General features: G+C 36.1%; 1 protein-coding gene across 1 annotated transcript in view; it reads right to left on the bottom strand.

Moving 5' to 3' along the window:
- The window catches only part of LOC113997404 (ankyrin repeat and sterile alpha motif domain-containing protein 1B-like), a gene marked incomplete at its 3' end in the record, with an annotated part of 224,260 nt that overhangs the window by 78,898 nt on the left and 122,623 nt on the right, over positions 1-22,739 (bottom strand). The window contains exon 11 of the mRNA XM_027739205.2: positions 5,507-5,643. Coding sequence (XP_027595006.2) covers positions 5,507-5,643 — 137 coding nt within the window. The remainder of the gene's footprint in view (positions 1-5,506; positions 5,644-22,739) is intronic.

Raw genomic sequence — 22,739 nt, 5'->3', positions numbered from 1 at the left:
ACACTGACTGCTGCTAACTACCTTAATGTGTCTGCAGCCTAACAGATACATGCAACCTTGGAAACACTATGAAATCCAGAAAAAACATTCCAGACCAGGTACACAAAGGATGAGGACCAAAACTACTCACCTGTGGACTGTAGAATACATCTTTATTTTGGTGGGTTTGGGGAATACTCAGCACTTCCAGAACTTCATTAAAGCACGTACACAGGGCTGGCTTTTACCTTGGATATGATGGGTTTGATCCCCCAAAAATCATTACTCTCAGTAAAGATTCTTAAAATCTTATTTACCTGTTGTGCTAAGCATGGACACTGCACATGGTTGCACAAAGTCCAGCACCAAAACACAGCAGAAAAAGAAGTGTGCACCCGAAGAGGAAGCACAGTGTGCCCACTCAGCATTTCTCCATGGTAATTTTCCTGGCTATTCCCTGCCTGGCTGAGCACATGTAACTGGAGCTGAGCATGAAAAGCACTTCATAGGAGAAAGAAGGTCCTTGCACCCCAGCTGTCCTGTGATCTCATTCAATAAGTGAGAGAATTTATTGCATAACTGTGTTCACCAGCCCTCCTTTTTATGATAAAATGTAACAAAACAGATTTTTTTTGTGTGTTGCAAAACAAGTACAGTAGATACAACAATGAGTTCTCACTTGTGCACAGGTGCAACAGCGGGCAGAGACACGGGTGTGCCAATTCAAGCTAAGTGTTAAAAGGCATGCATTTCATTTGTGAACAAGTAAGGATACTGCAATAAGGTCCCGGCATGGGGGAGAAACCAGGTGGAAATAGTTTCACTGTTTCACCATGGGGATATAGAGACACTGATCCACTCGAAAATCCTGTTTATGGAACCATTAGTTCTGAAAATTTATTTTCTGGAACTGTGACTTTCCAGAGCTTCCTCTAAGATGATTTGTTTGTTTGTTTGTGTTCAAAGTAATTCCTGCACCTATCTGAAAAAAAAAAATTATATATAATTTCATTGAATGTAAATTACTACCACTTTTTAAGTCAACCAGAGAGGCTCTGGAGCACATATCTCCTAACAGCTGGTCTGTCCATTTATGTCCAGGCTGATACAGGCATTGGAATGTCATGGTCCCTGTATTTCCCTATGCCTAGATGAAGCAGGTGAGAAGTCAAAATTCGGTTTTCCAAGAATTGGCCCAATACCCACAAGTGAATAGCACCAGCAAAAGAAACAGTCTCTTAGGGAAAAAAAGTTGTCTTCCTTCCTCTATGGATATAGCTTATTTGTTCAAATGGAGCTGAACAAGTAAATAAGTAAGGAGAATCTCACTAAATTGAGTAGCTAATACAAAAAATACATGAAGCATCACAAGTAGCCCAACTTTGTTCAGGTTTCATCCAAACTGAGAGCTAGAGGACCTGTGATAGAACAAGTTCAATTTTACTATCACTTACTAAAATTCCAGTCTGACAAGTTATATTTGACTATATGTACTAACGTAACTGAGTTAAAATTTGAGAGAGACTTTACCTACTTGGTCTCCTACCACATCTCATTTTTGATCCCATGTGCTGTTAGTATACTCCACAGAGGCATGTATCTTTAACCTGAAAGTGTATTATTTTTTCAAAGTCTTCACTAACTAGCAATTCACGAGTTAAAAACTTAGTAAGTCTTGTCTGGACAATCCAGAAAAAAAAGATCAAGCAATTAAAAACCTGAGCTACATTCTGTTTGCTTCTTCTGTGCATACATGCAACTTTTCAACAAACCCTTCTTTTTAGAGACTCACCATGGGAAAATTTGAAAATAAATATATTTGCAAAATGCTAGAGCAGAAGTACAAGCCTTAGCTAAGATGCACAACTAAAAGAGTACACAGATCCCTCAAATACTGTTAAATACTGTGCCATTTTCAGGACTGAAGGTAGTACAGGTGGGTGGCACAGTGGCACTGAACCTAATACTGCTTCTGAGAGCTCAGTTAGTATCCCTCCAGAGTACTGCACTGTGCCAGGGAGATAAACCATTTCCATTAAAATGCCTTCAGTTTTAGTAATATTACACTGAATTGAATAGTTGAGACATATCCAAAGAGTTTAAAATAGATTGTAGAGAGCAATGGGATCTCATAAGGGACAGGCAGTGGGTCACAACAAATTGCAGGTTTCTCATCTCAATCATAATTAATTGAAGAAAGGATAAATTTTCAGAAAAGTAAGTGAAAGGTTGGGGGAAAATAGAAATTCCCAGCCATGTCTTGGGATACCATGTATTTTTATATAAGAAGGGAATAATTAGGGCCAGGTTAAGAGAGAACTAGAAAGAAAATGAAAAAAACAAGTTTTGAGTCCGCTCTGAGGAATCTCTTAACATCCATGATCCACCCTTTGTGTATGAGATTGTTCCTATCTCACGCTTCCCAGCTGTGGTACTTTCACCCTGTAGGTTGTCAGTGCAGCATCACAGCCTCCTTCCTCTTCAGGAACCCCATGAAGCACGTGTGGCTGACAGGGGTCCCCACAAGATGCACTTGGTCTGTGAGGAGAGGGCACTGCGCTGTGCTAAACCCCATATTCATACAAGCATCTTCAAAATCTGTCATGTGCTAAAGCCTGTATATATGCCCTGCCATCACATGAGCTGGCACATAATCCTAGAAGGAAAAGGCCAAAGAGATAGAATGATCCCCACCTCTGCCTTCAAACTTCAGAATTCTCTTTTTCCCCTCTCTGCCACCACCTGTCCTCACCAGACTGGTGGGAGGAAAGAATCTTTGGGTTTTTTTGCTGCTAGTTCACAGAATCAATTAGGTTGGAAAAGACCTCTGAGATCATTGAGTCCAACCTATGACTGAACACCAGGATGTTGACTAGACCATGGCACTAAGTGCCATGTACAGTCTTTCCTTAAACACCTTCACAGATGGTCTGATTTTACCAGACATCTCCATCACCTCCCTGGACAGTCCATTCCAATGTCTAATCACCCCTTCTGTTAAGAAATTCTTCCTAATGTCCAATCTAAACCTTTCCTGGTTACAGCTTAAGACTATGTCCTCTTGTCCTGGTTACACAGAAACACAGTGTCTCGCCTCACGGCTAGTAAACCATTACATGTACAACTTTTCAGGAAAGATAAGGTTATAAATTAAAATAAAAATAAGGGTTGAAAGGTCAGACTTCCCTGGCAGTTTCATCCAAGCTGCCAAAGCCTGCCTAGTGCAAAACTGGCTGCTGAAGAGTTTCCCATTCTGCCTTTCACTGGCACTTTCCTGTGCTGGATCTGCTGGACATGAAATGGGAAAGGAATGACAGCTGTTTTGGACATTTATATTATCCCTGGCTTAGATCTGTTCAAAATCTATTCATTTGGCTAGAAAAATGCAAAGAGGCCCTGGCAGCCAACAGAAAATTAATTATTTTGCATACATTGTGTAACACTATTCATTAGTTTTACATGAGTGGTGAGAGGTCAGTCAGGAATAGAATCCCATTGTGCTAACCTTCAAAGAGCTTGCCATGTAATTGAATGGAATAAAGGAATTAAATATGCAGGCAGAATTAACACTAGCAGTTAGCAAACAGCACACTGCAAATATCTACAACTTCTTTGTCTAAATTCTGGAGTTAGGATCTTGGGGGAAGGTGATCAGATAAGCAACAAAAACAAAAACAAAGAAGAATACTGAGGGGATGTGGATTAAAAACATGCAGAAAGGAGAAGCATAGTGGTATCTGAATGCTATAGTGTATCCAACTTCTCGTGTATTAGCACACAGACTTACAACATATATTATGCACCAGTCTACATGTGCCTTTCTGCTGTTGTTTTCTGTATAGAAAGCATTCCATATATAGGGCCACATAAGAGACATTTTAGAAAATGTGGTAAAGTTCTGACCATATATATCACACAGCTCGCTTTTGTTCTGCAAAACGATGAGAACACTGGGAGTCAGTATGGTATGATTTAAATTTGAAAATAGCTCCCCAGAATCTGAGTTAACTAGCAGGAGAACATCACCATTCAGTGTTCTGGGTCCATCTGTTGGCAATATCATGATGGAAACAGCTTTTTAAATGCTATTTTCAATAAGCTATCACACAACAGCTTGTTCCAACAATATTCCAATACCTTTCTGTTTGTTTGCTATAAAAAACAGCTCAGAGGGAAGGAGGCATTTCAGTACTAAACTGATGTAGGGTGGGAGGGACAGAGACACTACAGGAACAAGCAAAGTGAGAAACAACTATAAAAAGAAAAAAGGAGAAGAAACTGTTATTTTAGACCTCCCGCGATCTAGATTTAAACCAGAATGTGGAACCCAAACTACAGTAGTGTCAAGAGAGGGACGGTCTGCACCTGCCAGTCACTACAATTATCGTGCAGTGACAGTGTCAGCCATAGGAAACTCAAGGGCTCCTAGACACAAATGGCTAGTACACCTAGTGATTGATTACCTTCAACTCTGCAAGACTTGCTGAACTCTGTGCTCCAATGAGTACTGAAAGGAAGATTCACCTCCAACATTGTAACAGTTGTGTGGTACCAAACCAATCTGTCCTATATAATTCTTCTGAAAATATCATGTATCCGTCAGCTTACTTCTCAAGTAAAACAAATGCCAGTGACATGCTGATGATACATCACTAGCATCAGAGTGGCTCAGTTGCAGCTCAGCAATAAAGAAGAGATGGCTGCATTTGAACCCAGTAATTGGTAGAAGAGGAATAGAAGTTCTTTTGGTTCACACCAAAAAGTTTTGCAATTATTCAATTAATCATGCAGTTGTCACAGCTAGCTTTGGCACACCTAATGTCACAGCTTTTTAAACAAGGAACTAGATCATCCCAAGGTTTCTTCTGACCTATGTTATCCCATGATCCTGTGGTTCTAAAATGAACTGCTCTGTGCTAATTACCTCTATACCATCAAATCAAGGTCTACAATGTATTTCTTGTAAAGTTTTTATTTTTAAAGGCTGCAGTCCTTCAAGAATCATAAGGAGTACTCAGGTTTCCAACAAATTATGCATCTTGTTTCCCAAACAGTATTAGAAATATGGATAGTTGGGAAGGATGAAAGTTGAGAAAAAATACTATATGGGAAGGTAAACTAAAGAAGTTATGAAACATTGTAAGTTCATGTAAATGGAGATGTAGAAAGAGGAAAGTAAACCCAAAAAGCCATATGGAATTAATAGTGATAAGATCAGAACATATACTGGAAAGAAAACTAATAGTATGTAAAATTACAAAATATTGCATAAGGACTTCATAATTAGTGCTACAAGAAAAATGTACTGCTAGCTCTCTGTACATTCAGGCTCATTCATAAAATATTTTATCTTCTCCTGCTATCAAGATTGCTTCTTAAATACAAAACATATTTTGTGTTCTGTTTATCTGTCTTTGGCCTACTTGCATGTGTAAAGCAATAACACCCTCTTAGAACGCATGCATCATAGCCTGCTATTAAAACAAAAATTACAGCTAATGAGAGGATGCTTATGGTGAGCACCTACCTGAGGACGTATAACTTTCACTATGTTTTTAAGTGCAGTGTCTGGTGATGGAGGAGAGCAGTCAGGTGTTGGGCCTGTAGAGCTGTTTCTATGGTTACCAGATCCTGGTGCGGTAATTGCTACCTGAGGTGCATTATCTGTGAACAAAAATAAAATTTATGTGAACTTACAAATACTTCATACATTTTAAAATAAAAAGTAATTTTGAAAACAGAACACTGTTTCAACTTACAAAACCTATTATAATTTAAATATATTTGCTAAGGAATATATTGCATCTCTACACTTATTTTGTCAATGCATACATTCATTCTATGTTAAGGCAAGATACACCATTTTCTCAGTACCTAAACAAAATGAAGTAGAAACTAAGCACAAATATTTTACTTCCATTACCTTGCATTAGCAACTCTGAATCCAAGTACTATCACTACAACAGGGGTGACTTGAAAGGGAAATTTACTCCTACCTCATCCTGCTAAACCATAACACATACAACCCAGTCCAACATGTTATATAAACACATATTCAACTTAGAGCATGCTACTAGCCATCATCAACAGCTTTCCTGAACATTGTGATCAGTGTGACTGACCTGCAAATATTAATTACATGAAAATATACTCAGTTTCTCAATTAAAATTTGCATCCTCCATAGAGCTCTGCACTGCACTAGCTACCTTTCCAACAGTATCTCAGCTAGAGAACGTACAGCTGGCTTAAAAATGTCTACAAACATGTGCATGTACATGGAAAAGTGCTGTCTGGATATATTTTGCTCTTACCATTTTATGGTACTGTGAAGGACCATTAAAAGGACTTAAAATATCATTCTTACCTTCTCTAAATGTTCTTAGTGCTTTTTGATCAATGTAAAGTTAGTGAAAATTAGATCAGAGTATAGAGAGGACTATGAAATAGTTTCCCAGCTGTGATTGTAGCTGAGCACCAGAATGACTTAGCAGGAGGCCAAAAACTCCACATTACTTCATGCCTTTAGAATTGTATCAGTAAATAAATGCTTTAGTTCAGATTCTGGGGAAAATGCCATTGCCTGTGCATGGCTGTGGTGGTCTTTACAGTGTCTGTGAATTTATCAATTACCTTTCTTTGTCAATCACAAAGACATGTGCTCATGCTCCTAAATGTGCTGTAACAGCTGTGGCTCTGCTTTAAGACAATGATTACATTCAAATCTTATGTGCCTCAACTGACAACCTGCAGAGTTCACAGAAGAAAGGTAATTTACTTGTGATTGCGATGGTTCTCCAACATGTGCTTCCACTCTGTGGACAAATCATCTCCAGAAGAACCCAAACACCAATAAGCAAAAGCAGTTCTCTTAAGCTGGAGAATTTTTGCCTGACCAACTTCTGCAGGTACACACATAAGCTCCTCCATCTGCACAAGTCAGAAACACCTCTGTGAAAGCCGTGACAGAAGCTTCCCCCTACTACCTGAAAGAATTCTTGGAAGTGTAAAAGAGAGATCGAAGGGAAGGAAATATCCAGTTACATTAACATAAGATAAAGAGGAATAGTTTCAAGAGTGTAGACTTGATGGTCTTTCCAACTTACAGATACTTTCATAGCACGGATGATTCTAAGATACACTTCCTGCAGAAATACTGTGTAATTGGATGAGGTCTTAAAGTTTCTAATCAAATACAGACTGACAAATTACTCTTCTAAAATAACATCAGGCTGGAATGTTTCAGCAATACCATTACACTTATTGAAAGTGTAAACAAAAGTTCAGATGGCAATTCGGCAGACATCGAGAATGGAGACATCCTGTAGATAACCACAGGTGTTACCTGACATCTGACAGTCACCCTCCCTGTCGCAGAAAGACAAGTCCAACTCTTTTAAAAAGTATGTCATCGAAACTGCCAGTCCTTTAGGTATGCAGTCTTAACACACGGATCAGTTCTTCCTGAACCATTGCAAGTGCGCACAGAAATCCTGAATCTGAAGTAATTTATTTCAGAAATTAATAAATATGTGTTAATACAATGAGTCAAAACAATTTTTACACAGTCTTAGAAAGGAACTTACGGTAAATCCTCATAATAACATACCTGATGTGGAAGATTTTTGATAGCATTTCAGAAAGCCTTAAGTCCCTCTTATGCCTTCCCATCTGACCTGATCCCTAACTTTAAACCTGGTCACGTGCACCATGTAAATGAGTATTCTGTGATTTGAAAGCCCAGCTCATCAAAGGAGGGATAGGGATTTGACAAGAAGAGACCCCCTAAAGCCTTGCCATACTCTGAAAATCTCATAGTGAGGATGAAGTGTTAGTAGCACCTTAGCTAAGCTGAAAGTCTCAGCCTCTTTTGCTCCAGAATATGAAATATTATCTTCTTTCACTCTATGGAGAGACTCATCAATAGATAACCATCCATGAATCTCCTGACTTAGGAATCAGAGAGCTGCTTTAAGAGAGTCGCTTTAAGAGAGTTCTGCACTGTGCTTGGGCAAATATTAAACAAGGGACTATACTGCTGTCAAGAAATGTGGGAATACAGGCACCATCTGGAAGGTAAGAAGTACATTCTAGAGTGAGAAATGCTCCACATGAGTCTAGCTAAGTGTACTTATTGCACTTCTTTACTCACTAGTGCGAGAAACAAACAGAATTATTGTCTCTGACAAACAGCTAAATCTATAAAGAGCACAAACTCTTCTGCAAACTACTTCAGCAGTCCCTGGCCCTTTCTGTTACTATTTCCCTGGGTGAGCTTAGCACAGCTGCCCTTGAGCTATTTAGCACACGAAAGCCTTGCAAGTGAAATCAGGGAGTCTTGCAGATGCAGAAGTATCTCAAAGATGGATCACTCAAAGGACAGAGAGAAATACAGACTGGTGCTGTTGGTAACAAATACAGTTGTCTGCCCACCAGTTTATTCAATAATCACCTCAGCTCAATTTAACCACACTTTAAGAGGTTAATAGAGGGATCAAGTTATAAGAGCAAGATTTTTGTCTTTGCATAGGAAAGACTTCTTGTTGACCCTGCTCAATGGTAGCTCACTGAAGACTAGGTTTTGCCTGTAAATACAGTCCCACACAAGTGGCATCAAACTGACTGGGAATGATGTTCTTGGAAGGGAAATTTATTTGAAGTCGTTCATGAGGGGAGGAAGGGCTCCACTAGACAAGTGGAAAAGAAGAAATTCTCCAACTACAGTGTGTGAGTACAACCATAACCAATTCAGCAACGTACACAATATGCAGCAATCTCAGAAAAGAGTAGTTACAGTCTTTCCTTCCAAGCAAAATTAAGTGGCAACACAAAAAGAAAAAAAAAGGATCGTGTTTTAGAATCTAAAAATAATAAAACTTTGCAAAAAGAAGCCAAATATTTTTCTTTGAAATAAACAACCCAGAAAAAAAAAATCCAACTGCTCAGTACTTCATGCCTTCCCTCATTTCTCAACAGGATAAGTGTCTGACATGTAATGGTTCCTTGTAAACAATTTCTTTATTGTGGACAGCTGTTTATTTTCACAGTAGGATCTTCCCATTAGGCAACCAATAATGATTTATTACCTGGGTCTCCATCAGAGAGACAATATCACCATCAAATAAGTTCCTGCAACCAATTTGGAGGACTTGTCTGTTTATGTATACAGTACTCATAGTTTCATTAAAAATATATTTAAATGTATTTTCTTTTGTAATTAAATTATATAATTTAATTTTCTCTTTCTCTGGTGACAAAACTAAAGCAAGCTTCTTTTTCCCCTTTCGGTAACCATAATGGCAATACTGCAAGTTTCAGGGGAACATTTAATGGAAAAAGGAACTTAGAAACTTGAGAAACTACCAAATTTACTCAGAAAAGATTAGCTCTCCTGCTGAGTTTCTGATAGGTGCTATAGAAGGAGACAACAGGGAAGTATTTATGGCTGTCATTCTTTTCTAGTTCCTGGCTCAGGTTGGAACAAACTAGAAGATGCTTTTGTATAAGTCAGATAACACCAGGCTCCAGGGATATCTAGCAGCTAAAAATTAATGAACTGCAGCATGCTCTAACAATATTCCCTCCTGCCTCCATCACACATGAGAAACTGTCACAAGGTTTATGTAATTGGAGTTTATTCTGATTTTTAAAAATGGTTAATGAGGACTTGCCATTCTCCATTTCCTTTGTTTCAGGGCAAAGAAAACAGAATAGAACAAGGATAATACACTACATTATGTTTTCTATGTCCACAATAACCAAAATGATTTTTTAAAGGTTAGAAGAACTCAGGTTTTGGATCAACTGGACTCATGTAATGTGGACTACGAAAATTGCTATGCTGATCTACATCCTGGAAAACCTTACTAATTTCCTTTGTTTGTGGGTTGGTTGATTGATTGATTGATTGATTGATTCAGCATACAAGATTTAAAGGATAGAAAGTGTTACAATGTAATTACAATCTCATTTATTATTAACCATCTCATGGACATATGAAAGAAGATGGTGATTCTTTAAATTTCTCACAGGATTAGACAGGTTTCCACATCTTAATCTTAATTTCCAAATCTCGATGTCTCCTGACATTCTATTTGCTACTTTTCCTAATTTTTTAAATATTTACAGGAGGAGTAGACTCAATATTCACAGCAATGGTCACACTAGTGCTTCACACAACTTGTTTAAAAGCTGAAGGTCAGGTTGTTCCTACCACTTTATAACAACCTTTTACTCTCAAGCAACTCTAGCATTATTTAAATTACAGCAACACATAAACCTCTGCCTTGACTTCAGCTACACTAGAACTTCATAATATTAAATCAATGCCACCAAATCCAGAAACCCAGATTAGGCTTTTACTGGTTGTCCTGGTTTCAGCTAGGATAGAGTTAATTTTTTCTCAGTAGCTGTTAAATTGCTGTGGTTTAGATTTGGAATGAGAATGGTGTCGATAACACACTGATGTTTTGCATTTTCTCTAAGTCACGTTTGTCACATCTGTCCTAAGACCAAGATCTTTTTTCTTGTCTCATACTCTGCTAGTGAGGAGGCATGCAAAAGAAACTGGGAGGGAGCACAGCCAGGACAGGTGACCTGAACTAACCAAAGGGATATTCTACACCAAGAACATCATGCCCAGTATAGAAACTGGGGGGAGTTACCCCTCAGAAATGGGGCCAATCTGGGTTTGGGAAAGGGGGGTCTGGCATCAGCCAGCCCATGGTGAGCAATTGTATTGGGCATAATTCGTTTTTTCACTTATTATTATCATTATCATTTCCCATTATTACTGTATTTTTACTTTATTTTCTATTATTAAACTGTTCTCATCTCAACCTACAAGTTTTACTTTGATTCTCCTCCCCATTCCACTGGACTGGGAGGGAGAGAGAGTGGTTGAGCAAATGTCTGTGCGGTGTTTAATTTCCAGCTGGGCTTAAACCACAAAACACTGGCTTTTTCCAGTGATTCCAACATTTCACCAATTGTTTTACATATTCTTACAGGAAAATGATACATAGAAATTGAATAGCATTGAATAAGAAGTAATTCACATAATTATTTTTTTAATTTACAAATTCAAGAGTTTTTAAGTCACTTCATATGTGAAATATTTAGTTTTTTACAGGACCTTTTTATGATAATGTTAAAAGAGGAAGGAAGCATCAAGAAAACAGAAAATCTCAGAAAATCTATTTTCCCCCAACTTTTGTATAGAATACAATTACAAAAAAGAGAGATGCTTTTTGAGAATAATGTTGTTTTATCTATTATCCAGTTCAATATTACTGAAGCCTAATTAATGTAAGCATAGTTATCTTGGTCATAAAAACGTTTAGCTCTGAGTGCACAGTAACCTCATGTCTCACAGAAAATATATTATATAAGAATTAACATCATAACCAATCCCTTCACAGGAATAAAAGATGGGTCTACTATCATTGAAATTATAAGTACTCAGTGATTCATTCACAATGCAGTTTTTCAGTACAAGAACAATTTCTGAATAAAATGAAAACAAATTATGTAATATGTTATATATGTCTATCTAATAATACTGATTTTTTAACCATCATGGTAAAATAATTATGGTAATTTTTTTTCTGAAGTGTACGGGATAACAGGATTTCAACAAAAGAGGGGAGTGCAAGGAGCTCTGATTCATGGATATGGTGACTGCATCACTCAGATTTGAGTCTGGAGAGAGCAAGGTAAAAGTGAATGTGTTCTCCTTCTAGTATATTGTAAGAGCAAACTAAGGTGTTATTCCAGGAGTATATCCTAAGATGTCAGGCAAAAATATAAAAATATTAACTATTGAACTGAAATGATAAAAAACTCAGGCCCTGGGAATTTTGCCTTTTCCTGTGCTGTGTGCCATCAGCAGTCACGTTCACGTCTTCTTTCACACAGAACACTGCACAGGGAAAAATGGCTTTTGTAGATAGTAACAGACCATAACACCACAGTTCAACAAGTGTTTCAGCGACATTTTCATCCCACTCTCCATGTTCTGTGAGGACAAACTGTTCACTGCAACTTTTTTAATAAATACTTTTTCTCACAATGTACTCAGAAAAAAGGCACTGTATGTATACAATGCCACAATATTAACTATCAAACAGATGCCAAGTATACCAACCAGAACACTTCTTACCACATCTCAGGAAGCAAAATATCAAAAGCCAGAGGCAGCCCATATTCCAGAAATATAATTAGATTTCACCTCAGAAATAAATCTTTCAAATGGAACACAGTTAATCTATTTTCCTACTTTCATTACAGAAACATGCTAGGATCCTTATCAAAATCTACAGTTATGTCTGTATTAGCTATTACATCAGTTATTTCTACAATTTAGTGTAATGGCAATGGATCAGCAGATCAAAAGCAGTTCATCTGCATGACTTTCTATTTAGAATACATGTGGCTTTTAACTTTTAGCGCTACACATCATTCTTATTTATTCTATCAAACACCCCCACCATATATGATCCTCACAGCTTCCAGAAGGACCACCTGAAACGGAACTTCAGATCCAAAGGAGTCTAGTTTATGTGCTCCAAAACCAGCCTGTGACTGAAGCAATGAATAGTAACTGTGGATGATGATTTATTTTATATTCACATCCAGTGCTCTGAGCCAAAATTCAAATGTATACTCCGCCTATTTTATTTCCATATTCCAGTTATTTGTGGAGTCACTTAAATACTATATGCTCAGATTTACAATTTGCTATAAAAGGGGAAGAAACGTGTATTTAACTTTAGAGGTATGGACCAGTAATAACCTAGAACCACATTATATACTACACATCTAATGCTGTGTTTAAATATATATACCAAATTCTAAAACATCTGAAAATATAATATTAGTCATGAACAAAACACTTAAAGCAAAAAGGCTAATCATTATGACCTTGTAGAGCATTATAATAAAACCTCAGGGCCTGAACAGATTTGTACACTGCAAATCTGGGAGAGAAAAAAGACAAGGGTGGAAAATTATTATGCATGTATATACATATGCATAAATACATATAGATACATATGCACACATAAATAGACAACAACTCCAAAGGCACCCTATTACTAGCAAATAACTTCCTCAAGCTCTGCTCCCTGTAGAATATTTCATGCAATATTTCAAACTACTTGAAGGTAGGTCAAAATCCTGCATCTGTTTTGGACACCCCAGCACCAGAATAAAGCAAAAAATGTGAATAAAGGTCCACATAGCTTGGTGTTGTCAGGGCTCAAAATGCTTTTTAGTGTGGTATAAAGACAGACTTAAGTTTGATCAATTATAGCAGACTCAATTTGCTAGACTATTAGAAAACTACTACGGAAACTCTTATCCAGTCTGGCAATTTCAATGGCCTTGGATCTGTCTTTATTAAAAAATGCTGGAATGCCTTTGTCTGTACATGTTATACGTCCTCTTAACATCAAATGTATTACATGAATGCAAACAGCTCTGAAAAGAATATGGCAATGTTAATCTTCTGTCTTGGACAGAAATCAATCATCATCACAGTAGAAATCTTGGAAACGTACAAAAGGAGATAATATGGAAATAGTACTATTTCTGGAGGATCAGTTACCAGTGACTGAATTTACATACATCTCCTTGCAGAGGACAGAGCCACCAGAATGGCTAGTTTCACTGACTCATTAAGAAATTAATACACTAACGTAGGTCCACATTAATGTGTGGTACCATTAGGAGCAGGTTTTAGTGCTTTTCAATAAAGGTGGAATGATCATCAAGTCCTTTTATAAGCTTCATAACTGGAATGAAAGAAGAATTGCCACTTCTAATCACACTGGAGTCATAAAACAGTATTTTCTGATTCCTGTGATAATCAAATATATGGAAGTTTTATCAGGGATATGCTGATATCCTCATACTGAGGAGAAGACCAAGAAACTTGCCCCGATTATGCCTCAGGGAATCTTTCCTATTGCTGCTGAGCTTGATTTAAAAGTGAGAGAGAGAGAGGTCCACATGAAGAATCATGAAAATCCGATTCTCTATGATAAAAAGAATTTGAACCCTGAAGCTTACAGAGGGCTCATTAAAACACATCCCTTTCTAAGGCAGAGCAAGGAGAACCACCCCATTACTCTAAAACATATCCATGGACAGATTTCAGTAAAAGACTTAAAACAGTATGTCTGCCTGTATGAGGACAGCACTACTTGGGCTCAGTCCATTCATTATGGGTCAATCTTGGCTGCTGGATTCCAGCAGTAGAAAATTTACAAAGCAGGAGCCCAAGGCAACAAGTAGAAAAGAACTAACAAAGACTCAAAACTGAATAGAGTAGGTCACAAAATAGTAGGAGTCATCCTGGTTTGATATAGGCATGCCATGTTTAAGACTTCTTGGATAGCATGTGTGAAAAAAACGGTGTCTCCTGTAAGTGGTGGACCCACTGCAAAGATTCACAGCAATTGTACACAGTAAATTAAGCAGTTTATACAGAAACCCGGAAAATATTAGAAAATCTCCTATTTGTCAGGCAGATAACAAAAATGTTCATGTTACATAGTAGCCTCGATTGAGGGACTAGGCAATTTTCCATAGCATAGGATTCAGCTTTAAAATTGTTTTAAGTTGACTAAACTTAAAACATGGCATAACTCTAGGAACTATAGATAAGGACAATCATGTATTTCAGGATTTCAAGGAACAAACGTTACAAGAGACATTTCAAAAGAACAGATGGAATACTGAATAACAGAATCAGTAGGTAGCTACACTGGATGCAGAGAGAGAACAGTTGGACTCAGCTGTTTGAATTTGCTCTTTTGAATTTGCTTGGTTTCCACACACTCAAACCTGAATAACCATTGTTCTGAGTAGGACTGTAAATATATATCTGCAACTGTCTTGCTGAAAGCACTCAAAGCTATACCTGACCCAATCTTGGATGTGGCAGCTATTTCAGGATTGTATTTGGAATTAATTACCAGTGAAGTGCATTCCAGTGGCAGCAGGGGGTCTGCTTAGTTGTTTCTGCATCATCCAAGAGAGTTGGGTATGACTATTATCAACTTTTTATTTCCTCTAATCACCCACCTGCACAAATAGAACTTTGGAACTGCTTCAAGCTTGCATAACCCTTGTAATACCAGGCAACTGTCTGGAAAAACATCTCTCATTAAGTACTAATGAGAGATGATGGGTGATTTCCACCATTTCCTGAGTAACCTTCTGAGACTGTCTCTGCAAGCTGTTGATGTCTAATTGAGCATTCAAAAACAATGCTACACAGTTGCCATCTACCTTTTTTTTCGGTGTGTAATGGCTTTTTTGTTTGTTTTTCCATATTTAAAAGGTTTGTAGTGAAATGGTTACACTTGTCTATGACAGATATTTCATAGATTTCTACATTTGTCTGGATCAGCATGTAGGCATCATATTACTGGAAGTTAAATGAAAAGCATAGGGTATAGTTACAGGTGCCAAATATTTTTTTTATTTAAGCCATCCACTAAAAACTGGATTGCCTAGTAGCCTTGTTAAACAAAAAAAATCACCCAAAAAAAGAATGGTACATATTGGGGATGTCTGTGCTTATTTTTAAATTTCACTTATCAGTGAGAGACCACTACATGTGGTCATATGCATACCTTAATATATCATAAAGCTTCTGCTATAACCCAAATAAATAACCAAACTGTGCTGTGCAGAAAAAGCATTCTACTATTACAAATGCAATAGATGATTAATGAATTAGGCTCAAATTATTTTAGAATATAAATCACAAAAGGTGGTGAGAATAAATACACTCAAATAATTTAAATAATACTGGTGATAGCCATACACCCCAGAGATCAAGCTCAGTTAGTAAATAATTTAAGCAGGCTTGAAGATAAACCTTCCAATATTTATCTACCTACAGCTGCAGTGAAAAGCAATTAGTGGAAAAACTATATTTTCATGAGCTTCAGTTCTTCTGAAGTATCAATCTATTAATAAAGCTCTTTATCAGAATACCGAAGTCAAAGAGCTAAACAAAAATTTTAAGCCTGAGAGACAGAAATGGTGTTTAGTTTGCTAGTGTACAATACGCAGCCAAAACTCAGGGAATCTTTAAAGTCTTTGCTGTTCAATTTGAAAGGAATACTGAAACATCTGTACCAGAGTGGACCAGCTAACTAGTCTTATATATTGCTCTGATGATGCCCAAATGACTTTAAAAAGATAAAGGAAATACTGTGGATAATTCTGGAATATCATAATGCAGTTTCCAACCATTAACAGCTAATCTGTGGCACTACAGCATCAGAGTTTCTAATAACTCAAAAACCCCTGAAACTTTGTATTTTTTAATGTCCAAATCATCTCTTTTATAATATGCCAAAACAATTTTGCCGTATTTTATGTATTTTATTTATACTTAGCATTTTCTTCTGAAAAACACTCAAATTCTACCCTTTATACTAATATTCCTGCATTAATTTATTTTCTATCTTCTGCAATTTAGATGAAATTATATGTTATAACACTGTTATATATTTAGACATTATTAAGCTTACCTTCTGACTGACAAAGTAGGATTTACATAACTTCTGCTCTGAGTGTTTAGAATCTTCTCAACACTTCAGCATATTTAATTTCACTACTGTCACAGTTTTCTCTTCTTATTTTGGTTTTAGGTTCTCTAAGATCCACAGGCTAGCTTTGCAGATTTTTTAAAATTCTTCCCATTAAGTGTTACCACTAATACAACCTACCACATTTCTCACAGTCACCACAGATATAGAGTTTGGATATACCAAGGAATTTTTGAGAGCTGCTGTTAACTATATAAAGGAATGATAAAGATAGCACAAACTTTGCATATTATGAAGAGGTATGCTATTTTTTTTTGCTATCAATAGCAAAGGAATAAATCTCAATTTCTAGACCAAGCAGCTTTGGCCCACTTGTTTGATATAGAGCCAAATCAGTATATTCAGACAAGGAGGAGTATAGCAGGACAGTGGGACAGAAACAAAGAGGGATTATAATTAAGTGGAAATATGGGCAGTTGACAAGTTTTCTTAACATCAAGTTCTTAAAATACATCAAAGAATTACAATTAAATCCCACTGGAATACAGGTAAGAATTTAACTAAAACAAAAGGCAGGATTCACACTAGTCCTGTCACTCTTACTGCCAGAACTCCTAGCCACTAACAGCTTCCTAGTGCAAATGCCATTATTCCATTAGAACATGCATCACAAATTTATTCCACACTGTGTTTATCAGGTTGATATCTAGCAGTTGGACAAGTAATTTATAAAATGTATTGCTTTTTGTTTGCAATGACTTCACAAGGCATTTAACACATTCATTATATTGATTAATAGCAAATCCCTGTTGAAGTTATTACAGGTTGGGTGAGAAAAAGTCTGACAGACAACTTATTTAATTGATCAGAAAAAAGTGGTTTTTTTCAAATTTTACTTGCACAATATTCACAGAAAGTTCTTATAACTTTTCAGCATAATGTAAGATATAAACAGATGTAAAAATAATGGAAATGCACTTAGAAAAAAAATTTAGTTTCAAATCCTGTATTACTGGTAAGAAAATGGTTTTAATTGTGCTGCACTATTTATGTATCTTCCAGCATGGAGGGAATGATTTCTGAAAGAGAAAGGATATGGAGTGAACAGCTGGAGCTAGACCAGAAGGCATATTCTTACTAACAGAATAACATTTAATATCATCACCTAGAACAGTTACTGCTACATACAATGATATACTGTATTACAGAAAGAATCCTGCTCTGGAGCAAAAAAATTTGAAATGGTCCTTCTCAAGACTTCTCCTGCTTTTGGGAAACAATAAAGCAACTGACTGTTAAAATACTCTTTCATGTGAGTTCTTCCAAATCTGCAGTATTTGAAGGCATATCAGTGAAAAAAGGAAAAGACTAGTTAGATATCCCGCTGCAGGAGCAAATTATTCTAGTATTAATTCCTATTAAAGATATGCTGCATCAATATGTTTGTGGATTGGCAGTACAAATCCATTCCCACTCCATTTTGATATGTACCAAAATCCTACATCTCTTGCATACTTCTAATTTGCTTTTGAGGTAGCATAAAAAGAAAATGGTATAAAAAGAACAAAAATCAAATCCCTGTAAAGTAACAGAAGAAAACTTTTTGGCAGCAAGCTACAGACTGCCATCAGGACTAGCAGATGTAGAAAGGGAGACAGAAGCAGAGAAAATGGAAGTAATTGAGTGTTTTTTATTTCACTTAAAATAGAACAGGAAGGATTTTTTTTTATTTTTTTACAAAATGCAACACTGATTACTTTCACTAGGAATCAATGTTTTTCTATTTTTTAATCATTTCTGACACTGAATAAAACAAATAAATCTGTTCATTATGTACAAAATTGTTTTATTTTAGCAATTGCTTAATATTTTCACAAATATTTTGATTTTAACAAAATTTAGCAAGCTATGCCAAGATTTCCGCTTTCCAAATGTACTAAAGTTAAAACAAAAGTTTATTAAAAAAACTGCATAGAACATACCATTCCCATTAAAAAGTGAGTTCCCAGTGGAACACAGTTAAAGGTATTAAAATATTAAATATAAAAACTTTTTTCACAAAACTACCACATTTAAGTTGTTACTTACTGGAGAAGAAAAGACACTAGAAATGGGATTTTTTTTTTTCATACTAAAAGATAGTATTTCAGATCTGATTCAGGTCAATGCTGAAAAAAAATTCAGTTGATTGTATGATATAAGCTAAAATTATATCCCAATTTTGACACAGTCAGTCACAAGAAATATTCTCCTAAAAACTATCATTCAGAAGAACCAGAAAATCTTTTATAGCTTATCTGATGGTGAGTAAAGGGAAGTATTATTGTTGTTCTACGGCTACTGGAACTGTAGAAAAGAAAGCAAGGTTACCAATTCCATTCATATAAAGCCATCGACTCTTCACTAAAGTATTTGTAAAAGCACAGTAACTGTGTGGCAGTAGATGATCCCTAAAGAGAAGAAATGATGGAGAGCAGGGAGGGGTAGCAGGCACAGTTGTGATGCAAAGGCCTCAGTATCTGCCAGTTAGCAGTGCCACCAACCCATAGTGAATCTTTTGACAAATGATTTTTCACCATATAAAATCCCATTAATCCAAACTGATGTCCTTTGGAAAAATATCTCAGGACGTTTTCATCAGAAATACTTCTCTGAGCAGGATGGAAGTTCTGGTGTGTGTTTGCAAGAAAGACTAGGAAGAAAAAACACTGCAGGGCAGGTATCCCACAAAGCTGATTCTCTCACAAAGTTCATGGGTCCTGCTGAAACTCAACATCATTCTAATAGAACAGGGCAGGGATTGAGTTCATATTTCTTGGTCTGGCATGTACCTACCACTGAACAGAATTCCCATGTCCCATGATACAGATAGAGTTGCTCATATACCTGGTACTTAGGGTTCTCAGCTTGATCTTCCACATCTCAAATAAATGCCCTTATACGGGACACAGAAATAGAAGGGATTGCACAACTCATCAAATCTAATACATAAATCAAAGGCAATCACATAGTAAAAATTGTGCTACAAGACATATAGACTACATCTACAGCAAGTCACAAAATACTCCCTAATAAACTGTATTAATAAACTTGCAACCTTTAATACAAAATATCAAAAAAACCTGAAAAACTATACATGGAGCAGGAGAGATGAGGAACATTTTTAATGTCATAACTTCCAGCAACAGCTGAGAATGTCTAGATGACCCTCAGATATGTATATTGCAGTGTCTATCAATTAATCATTCAGAGTTGAGAAGCATCTGAAATTGAGAGACCAAATAGTGGAGAAATTAATCTTCCACAAAAGACAGCTGAGTTCTTCCTGTGATTCAAGATATATCTATATTGCATTTCCAGTGTTTCTGAAAACCAGTTTAGCTTTTTTCATAGTACTTGAACTTTACTGCATTACAGACGTAAGTAAAGCACTAACTCTTGAGCACTGGATCTCTCAAATTATAGGACTCAGTTTCATCTTAATGCAAAATAGCGAAGTGTGCAAAGTCTTGAATATAACAGAATAAAAAGTATGAAGTCCAGACAACTGGTTCCTCCCAACTTCTAATATGGATTAAGATTCAAAATGAAAAGCTTCGTAGAAATATCAATTTAAGGTTTGTAGAAAATGCACAGGTGCATCAGGAGACACATAATATTAGCTAAATACCTACAGAAAATCTCCACGCAGTGCTATATCCATTTCAAGCTTATATTCTTCTAGAATATAAAAGATGCATGTAAACTGTAAACAAATTAATGTTAAGATGAAGTTTTACCATCACTGCTAATATTAGCATTTTGATGAATTTTATAAAAGTATTATTTCTCATACACCTATTAAATTATTGCCACTTATAAAAGGTACTATCACTTACATCTGCTCAATCATCAAACAATCTCTGCAGCATTCTGAGGTGTAGGATTACTTACCAGAATGGAATATGTTCTGTGTGATCTAAATATATTTCAGCCCTAACTCAAAAGTACTTGCAAAGGATGCTGCAACTAATAGTTATTTAACAAAGAAAAACTCGAATCGTACTAAATATATTTGCATGTGAGCTTTAAAATGCAAAATACCTGAAAATAATTATGTTCCTTTGAATTATTGTCTGGGTTTGAAAAAGGGGTTTTGTCTGACAGCATGCAGTCAAGTGTATAATGAGATCATTCTAGACAGTAATCACACCAAGATGGATGAAACTGAGCGTTGGTCAGAATGCACACACTTTGATGAGCACTCATTTGCAAAAATTGCCCAAAACTCCTGTGAGAGCTAATTTTTTTCAAATGTATTTTAATGAATTTAAATAAAAAGCAATGAAACATCGGAAAATGTTTAACATATGTCAAGCAGCAGCCTTTTTCTCTCCGTTTGCAGAGAAGATATAAGTTAGTCCTTTGGAAAATTAAACTATTTTAACAACATAAACATATTTACTGGAACATATTGGATGGCCAGAGAGACCTGCATGCCTTTTTATAATGAACTGGTCACGTGGTGTCAGTCATCCCCATGTGCTCTAACTTCAAAAATGACAGAGTGTTTTTAGGAATAACATTTCATTGTTCAGAATATTATCAAAGATGTTATCCAGGGTAGCATATGATGGGAAGCAATTATCCTAATTATATACTAAAAACCTTTTAGAGGAATGATAATGTTCTAAAGGAAAGTACATTAGAGCTGCGAAATGTATGAATTGATGTGGCTTGTGCAACCTCAATTCAGTCTCCTGTGCATATGCATTCTGAAGAAGTCTTTATGATTGTAATGCTGTTTCTCCACATGACCTCTGCTGCATCAAGGACATAAAGAAGTGGGGGAAATGGACAAGAGAACAAATGAAATTATGGCATACTACTCTAGAAATGTGGTAGGAGAAATGATATTATAAACCAAGAGATGTGAAATATTTTCCCTAAATATCAAAGAGAAACTCACATGAAACTATACTCATGAAAATATCCAAAGGGAATGTTAAAAGAAAGTTACTAAAGCTAGAAATTTTTAATCAACAGATCCATCTAATTTGTATCCAAGAATTTTAAAAAATCTAGCAGAAGTTATCTCAACAAATGCAGCTGTTTCTTAATAGCATCTGGAATATTGATAAGATTTGAGAAGACTAAAAGGAAGCTAATGGAGGAACCTTAGTCATTATAAGCTTTCAGCCTGAGATCAGAAATAATGGAATAACTGATATGGATCACCATTAATAATAAATGGTAGGGACATATGTCATGCAAATAAGCATTACTTCAGACAAACTGGAACTTATTAATTAACCTGCCTTTTTTCAATAAAACTGTAAGTTTTTTTTAATACAGATAAATAGAGTTAATTTGGTATTCTCTTTTATAATACATTTGGGTTAATTATTACATTTGGGTTAATAAACCTTATTCAAATGGTCTATGTTTGCAATGGAGATAATTTTAAAAATTTAATACTGTATGGTTCCAGATATATGTGCATGAGAAGTATGCATTACCCAAATGAAACAACAGGTAACAGTTTTACCCCTCTTTATCCTACAAATACCACTGCAGGTAGCAGATGGGTCAAAAAGTCTGCATAGATCTAATTTATTTTAATGCTCCTTGGGATTCTGAAAGCTGCCAGTTAAATGGGCAAGAATCAGCCAAGAAAGCATATTAGAAACAGCATTCACTGAATGCTTTCACTGTCTGCTTCTCAGTTTGTGACAATGAAGTTTTATTTTAGCTTTGATGGATAAATTCTGATCTTTTCAGAAGGCAAGAAGTGAAACAAAAAAAAAAAGGCAGAACTTCTTTTATTCCCAGCATAACAAAGAATCATTTTTTAACACAGTGCTTCGCCACTCAAATAATGACAAAACTGGAGGATTTCAATTTTCTAGTTATTAATATGAGAATCTTATGATAACACAAGTTTGTCCAAATACAAAATTGCTCTGCTTAAAATAGAATAACTAAGGGAACAACTGTGTTAGGGGAACCTATGGCTTTATCTCACACTGCCCAGGACTGCTTAGAGGGGAAGAAGACAGTGGATGAACTGCTATAGAAATTTTCTATCATTCATCTTCTCTCATTTATTCCTTTGTTCTGTTAATACATTTGTAATGGAGTCACACCCTAATGAAAATGGTGCTTATTTTGCACAACAGAAGTTATTTTTTTTCTCTCCCTTTGTAACTTCTACC

This window comes from Pipra filicauda, unplaced genomic scaffold, assembly GCF_003945595.2.
Source record: "Pipra filicauda isolate LSUMZ 115617 unplaced genomic scaffold, ASM394559v2 scaffold334_size1588553_pilon, whole genome shotgun sequence".
In the NCBI taxonomy this organism is placed as follows: domain Eukaryota; kingdom Metazoa; phylum Chordata; class Aves; order Passeriformes; family Pipridae; genus Pipra; species Pipra filicauda.
The sequence above is the reverse complement of the archived record's forward strand: the minus strand, read 5'-3'. Positions and strand labels throughout refer to the sequence as shown.